At 36.7% G+C, this 7,500-nt stretch overlaps 1 protein-coding gene across 6 annotated transcripts in view; it reads left to right on the top strand.

Annotated features, from left to right (window-relative positions):
* The window catches only part of LOC137651343 (uncharacterized), a 6,013-nt gene extending 1,750 nt beyond the window's left edge, over window positions 1–4,263 (top strand). For 3 of the 6 annotated variants that reach the window (XM_068384635.1, XM_068384633.1, XM_068384634.1), the window contains one exon: window positions 1–4,263. This exon is cut by the window's left edge. In XM_068384635.1, the coding sequence (XP_068240736.1) occupies window positions 1–3,297 (3,297 nt within the window). In that variant the 3' untranslated portion in view covers window positions 3,298–4,263. The other 3 variants (XR_011046090.1, XR_011046088.1, XR_011046089.1) reach the window with 3 other exon arrangements.
* The last annotated feature ends 3,237 nt before the right edge of the window (window positions 4,264–7,500 follow it).

Below are 7,500 nucleotides of genomic sequence, written 5' to 3'. Positions count from 1 at the left end.
TTTGGGGGTCCAAAACGTAAAGGTGCGAGTAAGGGTGCGACAGAGAAAGCAGCTGTGGTTGGTCATGGGGGCAAGTTAATGGTGGATAAAGGTACAGTGGAAGGAGTAGAGGTTAATGTATTTCGTGATCCCGGGTGTACCACGGTGTTAGTTAAGAGGGCTTTAGTGCCGAAACACAAGTTTACTGGTAAGCATGTTGACCTTAAAATGGCTAATAACCAAGTTTTTAGATATCCTGAGGCTATTGTTGATGTTGTCTCGCCATATTTCACGGGCGAAACCTTAGCTGCCTGCATGCCTGATCCTATTTATGATTTAGTGATTGGAGCAATTGATGGTTCGACTGACGGGTTGAGTACGGAGGTTAGTGCTGTTACTACCCGACTGCAGAATCAAATGCAAGAGAAAAAGTTAAAGGGACCGTCAAAGCTTAAGGTCAAAGAAGTTATAAATTTAATGCAGAAAGAGAATATAGGGAAATTACAGGCTGAAGATGGGACGCTAAAAAAGGTTTTTGAGCATGCGAAGTCAAATAGGGTCTTTGTGAAGAATGAAAATAAATCTCATTGCTTCGTAGTTAAGAAAGGTATATTATATTGTAGAGTGCAAAATGAAGGCATTATTAATGATCAGTTAGTTGTTCCTGATAAATTTCGTCATGCAGTAATAGAATTGGCTCACGATTCCTTAATGAGTGGACATTTAGGAATACAGAAAACCACAGCACGTATACAAAGTAATTTTTATTGGCCAGGTATGTCGGTGCAGATAACAAGATTTTGCAGGTCGTGTGACGCTTGTCAACGAACGGTTGACAAGGGAAGAGTTAAAAAGGTGAAGTTGGGAAGAATGCCCCTGATTCAAGAACCCTTTCAGCGTGTTGCGGTGGACATAGTGGGTCCGATTGAACCCCGTGCCAGCGACGGATCAAGATATATTCTCACCATTGTTGACTATGCTACACGTTATCCTGAGGCAGTAGCTCTGAAGAATATAGATTCAGTTACTGTAGCTGAGGCTTTGCTGTCGGTATTCAGTCGAGTGGGAATTCCAAAGGAGGTGTTATCTGACAGGGGGACACAGTTCACCTCTGAAGTAATGCGTGAATTTAATCGCTTGTTATCTATTAAGAGTATTACTACTACCCCATATCATGCTATGTGCAATGGTTTAGTAGAAAAGTTTAATGGAGTGTTGAAGAAAATGCTCAGACGTATGTGTACAGAACAACCAAAGATGTGGCCTAGGTACATTGATCCTTTATTATTTGCATATCGTGAAGTTCCGCAGTCTAGTACCAAATTCTCTCCGTTTGAGTTAGTATATGGTCATACTGTGAGGGGACCACTTAGTTTATTGAGGGAGCTGTGGGAAAATGAAGATAATGCAATTGAGGATAGCACGAGGACCACGTACGAGTATGTAGTAGACATGAGAGAAAGGTTACAGGATACATGTAGGCTGGCTCAAGAAGAGTTAGAGAGGGCTAGAGATAAGTATCAGTGTTACTATGATAAAAATGCTTGTAAAAGGGAAATAAATGAAGGGGACAAGGTCCTGTTGCTGTTGCCCACTAGTAACAATAAGCTTCTAGTGCAGTGGCAAGGTCCATTTGAAGTAGTAAAGAAAGTTAATAGGTATAATTTTGTTCTTAATATTAATGGGGTTGAGCGCAAATACCACATTAACATGCTTAAGTTATACTATGATAGGATAAGCGAAGGCAATAACGTGAAGGGTAAGTTTGTTGAGGCAGAGGGCAGTGGGGATCTCAAATCTGGAGCTGTACTTTTCACCGATGATCAGGAGAGTGATGATCTTGCATGTGTGGCAGTGGTTAGTGAGGATAGTGATGAGTATGAGGTAACAGTTGTGCCGAGTGATATTCAGAGTGAAGATGTGTCTAATGTTAAAATTAATCAGGAATTATCTGAAGATAAAAAGGAGGAGTTAGCTAGAATATTACAAGAATACAAGAATGTGTTTACTGATGTACCAGGTAGAACTAATGTGATTGAACATGTGATAAACCTGTCTAGTAAGGGTCCTGTAAGGTGTAGACCATATCCTGTACCTTATGCTCTGCAGCAAGATATAGATAGGGAGATTGAAAGAATGCTCAAATTAGGAGTTATTGAGTGCTCAAATTCTCCTTATGCTACACCTTTGATAGTGGTGAAGAAAAAAGATGGCAGTAACCGGATGTGCTTAGATTTTAGGAAGATAAACAAGCTTACGGTATTTGATTCGGAACCCATGCCAGATCAGAACTTAATTATGACTCGCGTAAGTAAGAGCAGGTATTTTACGAAAATTGACCTCTCTAAAGGATATTGGCAAATACCTTTAGAAAAAGAGAGTAGAGAAGTAACCGCTTTTCAAACTAATAGAGGACTCCTTCAGTTTACAACTATGCCATTTGGTTTGGTAAATGCTGGTGCTACTTTTAACCGTATGATGAGGAAATTATTTAATGGTGTGAAAAATGTAGAGCTGTTTGTTGATGATATTTTGATTCATTCACAGGGGTGGGAAGAGCACAAGGAAACTCTGCGACTGGTACTGGATATTTTAAGAAAAGCATTTCTCACAGCTAAGCCGTCCAAAACGGAAATTGGTTGTTTTTCAGTTGAGTATTTGGGCAGTAAGATCGGTAACGGTATATCTCGGACAGCTGAGGACAAAGTAAGTAAGGTATTAAATGTAGACACACCAAAGACAAAAAGGGAGGTAAAGTCTTTTCTTGGTTTGACTGGATACTATCGCCATTATATCCCTGACTATGCTACTATTGCTGCACCTCTAACAGATCTTATAAAGAAATCTCAACCCAATGTAGTAAACTGGAGCCTGTGTCACCAAGAATCTTTTGAAAAGTTAAAGAACATTTTAAGTAGCCATCCAATAGTTAAGTTGCCTGATTTAACCAAAGATTTTGTGTTGCAGGTAGATGCATCAAATGTGGGTTTAGGGGCAATCCTTATGCAATATGTTGATGGGGAACGTTGGCCAGTGCAATATGCTAGCAGGAAACTCAAAGGTGCAGAGCAGAATTACTCTGTAATCGAGAAGGAATGCCTCGCAGTAGTGTGGGCTGTAAAGAAGTTTTACCAATATCTATACGGGAAGGCATTCGTCATAGAATCTGATCACCAACCTTTGAAGTACTTAAACTCTGCTGGTCACATTAACAGTAGACTAATGCGCTGGGCCATGTATTTACAACAGTTTGAATATACCATACATAATATTCCTGGTAAAGAAAATGTTGGTCCAGACTGCTTGAGTAGGTTGTAAAAATTTGATTTCTTTCGAAAATTGTGTAGTAGTATGATTTTTATAGATTGGGGCACGTGTTACATGTTTGTAAAGTGTTGACCTTGTGTATGTTATTGACCTTGTATATATGTTATGTTCAAGTAATGTATATATGTTCCTGTACAGGTTTTTGATTTGTACCAGTAGTATTTTTTTTTTGTTTGGTTGTAAGAAATTTTGCAATTTCTTAAATCATCAGGGAGATATTGTCATGTAATATAATGACATGTATTAGGACGTTTGCCTGTTAGGTATTTGAAGTGCTGCTCACTCATTTGACTCTCGCTGCGGCTTGTTAACGAAGCGATAACGTAGCTGAGATTTTGACTACGGGAGTCGGAAGCTCGTCAGCAAGCAAAGAGGTGCTCTGCTTTGAGGAGTATTGGGGCTGTATAAGGACGTGGTCCAGTAGCCCTTACATACACTGAAAGAATCCCAAGGTAATCTTCGTGACATGTTGTTAGGTTATATGGTTATTCTATATTGTATATAGAAATTGTGTATAATTATTGTTTGCTTATGTGAGTAATTTTGTTTTAGGAGCGGACAGCATATATCGTAATACGTCTTGGGTGGTGATACCTTTTGTTACGTGTGCTTTATCTCTCCGTGGGTTTCTTTTAGGTAACTTTATAATTTTGTTTTATATGTTAATTAAATGTTTAATATGTTAATGAAACGTGACTTGAAAGTATTGTGGTTTTGTGTTGATACGTTAGTTTTGGTGTAACTGGTGTTGCCATTGTAAAACATTTTGATTTTCTGTTTCTTTTAGGTGTTGACCGAAAGTCTTGTACCGACTATTTTACCTTGGTCAAATTTAATTACGTTATACGTTGCTGTGTGTTCGATACATTATGTATTTTTCGTGTTAGTTTGGTATTGTTTAGGTTTAAGGTTTTTTGTAATAAATACTATTTTATAAAGAAAATAGTTTCCTTTCTGCTCTTTACCATTTGTCTTGTATATGATCCTTTGTTATAAGGGAACGGTCTACTTCACCCTAGTGAATTGAGCCATAACAGGCTTTGATTTTAAAATTCACGTGACAATATATATATATATATATATATAATTTCAAAACTGCGTAGGAGAATTAAAAAAAAGGGATATTAACGTCACAGTCATAAATGTATGATTATACAAAAGAATAAAACAATAAGGCTGTATTCTATATTCAGTCCTCGTTTATCACCATTACAATATACATTATATGGATAACTCTTATCAGTTTGTGACCTGAGAAAGTTTGGTGATAGAGAAATTTCGGGGGGTATATGACAAATAGTAATAATGATGATGATGATGATGATGATGATGATGATGATGATGATGATGATGATGATGATGATGATAATAATAATAATAATCTCCCATATATAATAAAACATTCTCTCTCTCTCTCTCTCTCTCTCTCTCTCTCTCTCTCTCTCTCTCTCTCTCCTCTCTCTCTCTCTCTCTCTCTCTCTCCTCTCTCTCTCTCTCTCTCTCTCTCTCTCTCTCTCTCTCTCTCTCTCTCTCTCTCTCTATATATATATACACATATATATACTTATACATAATATATATATATATATATATTTATAAATATAAATATATAAATATATATATTTATAAATATATATATATATATATATATATATTTGTTTCCGGTCACGTTTATAATTGCCATACATATAACTACTCGGTCTCTCACCATCCCATTCCTCGGGTACGAGGGAAAGAGAGTAGTCAAACCAAGGTGCGTGTGGGTTGCATGTGTGTGCATATTCTCAATATTTATCCGTCATTTCCGACGTGTTGCGACCTCTAGTAGTAGTAGTAGTAGTAGTAGTTATAATAATAATTAATAATAATAATAATAATGATAATAATAATAATAATAATAATAATAATAATAATAAAAATAACAATAATTTTAACAGTAAGGGATTGTTAAAACGGAAAATATAAGAACAAATTATAGGCCAAAAATATTGGCAAAAAGAAACGTAATCGCAAAAAAGAAAAGGAAAAAAAAATAATAAAATCACCCTATCATTACTCTATTAAAATAATTTAGTTTTCTCTGTCTATAAATTTATCAAATTGAGATGTCAATACTGAAAAAATCTAAAGTTTATTAAAACGTGAGTTAATTGCTGTGTTTGACGTCAAGAGACTGATTTCGAAACGTTACATAAATACATACATACACACATATAAACAACAACAATAAATACATTAGTTTCTAGTCCACATTAGGACAAAGGCTTCGGACATGTCATTGGTCATGTCTGGGATTTGGCCATTTTCATCCCCACGCTGGCAACTGCAAATCGGGGATGGTGGGAGACTTTAGTCTGATCCCTCACAGCAAACCAACCTAGTATGGGTGGCCCTGATTAGTAAGCTTTGTCTATCAAGGTTTTTTAAAAACCATTCCACCACGTTAAGGCATTCCCTCTTAAAAAGGGAATTTTATATATATATATATATATATATATATATACACATATATGAGTATATATATATATATATATATATATATATATATATATATATATATATATATAAATGTTCGTACCTTGATATTCAAGAACACACCACCTCGCAAAAAAAAAAATGAAAAAAATGAAAAAAAAAAAAAAAGGTAAAAACGTCAACTCGCTCCTAGCGGCAAGAGTTCAAAGCACGTATTTTTCATTGCATTAGCGAAGTTTGCGCTGAAATTAAGCAAGAGACTATAAAGCCCGGTTGGACAAGGAGAGTCGCTTCTGATTCAATAAGAGATTGAATTACTGGAGACACTTTGGCACACCAACACCCTCAAAATAATGGGAGACCGGGAGGAAGTCAAGAGGATTTTAATGGCAGACAGGAGCAAAAATTGTGGAAGATGTAAGGGAGGAACTGAGGAAAAATAGTGGAAGATGTAAGGGAGGAGTTGAGAAAAAATTGTGGAAGATATAAGGGAGGAACTGAGGAAAAACAGTGGAAGATGTAAGGGAGGAGTTGAGAAAAAATTGTGGAAGATATAAGGGAGGAACTGAGGAAAAACAGTGGAAGATGTAAGGGAGGAGTTGAGGAAAAAAGTGGAAGATGTAAGGGTGGAGTTGAGGAAAAATACTGAAATATAAAAAGGAAGAGTTGAGGAAAAATAGTGGAAGATGTAAGGGAGGAGTTGAGGAAAAAATTGTGGGAGATGTAAGGGAGGAGTTGAGGAAAAATATTGGAACATAAAAAGGAAGAGTTGAGGAAAAATAGTGGAAGATGTAAGGGAGGAGTTGAGGAAAAAGTTGTGGGAGATGTAAGGGAGGAGTTGAGGAAAAATATTGGAATATAAAAAGGAAAAGTTGAGGAAAAACAGTGGAAGATGTAAGGGAGGAGTTGAGGAAAAACAGTGGAGGATGTAAGGGAGGAGCTGGGGAAAGTTTTTATTAAAAGTAAGGGGCGGGCTGAGGAAAATAGCGGAAGAAGTATGGTTGGGGCTGACTCCGCTGAGGAATATGATGGAAGATGTAAGTGAAGAGTTGAGGAAAATAATGGAAGATGTAAGTGAAGAGTTGAGGAAAAATAGTGGAATATGTAGGGAAGGAGTTGAGGAAAAAATTGTGGAAGATGTAAAGGAGGAGCTAAGGAGAATTTGTGGAATATGTAAAAGAGGAGTTGAGGAGAAATAGTGGAAAACAGAAAGGACATATGATCAGCTACAAATAACACATTAATGTAACATTCACTTCACCTTGGTAATAGCTCACACCAAAAGAGTTATGTAGGATAAGTGCTCTTACCCTGACCACGATTCGAACCTATGCCTTTAAGGATAAGAGTCTAGGATGACAGTGACATTATCCTTCCAGCTACCAAGAGCTATTAGTTGACGGTCTCTATTGAACTCTGCTCAAAGCGGACTGGAATCAACAAACAACTTTCTATTCAAAATGGCGTTGCGTTAAAAGTTTCCTGAAACTCTTTTGGGTTAGTCACTATCTCGAACCATTCTAGACCTTCTAGACCTAGCCAACGATTCACCACAGTCGCCTAGCTGTCATGTACCTATTCAAAAGATAGAGTAAAGAACAGCAAAATTTCTCCGCCAGAATTTATCCTGTTAGATCAGGTAATGCTGTTGTGGGACTTCATTGAGATTCATGATTTATTTTTTCTATTCAGTGCAAACTATTTGGAACTTTAACTGAA

The sequence above is a fragment of the Palaemon carinicauda genome, chromosome 12 (assembly GCF_036898095.1).
Source record: "Palaemon carinicauda isolate YSFRI2023 chromosome 12, ASM3689809v2, whole genome shotgun sequence".
Lineage (NCBI taxonomy): Eukaryota > Metazoa > Arthropoda > Malacostraca > Decapoda > Palaemonidae > Palaemon > Palaemon carinicauda.
This window is presented reverse-complemented; position numbering and strand designations above follow the sequence as displayed.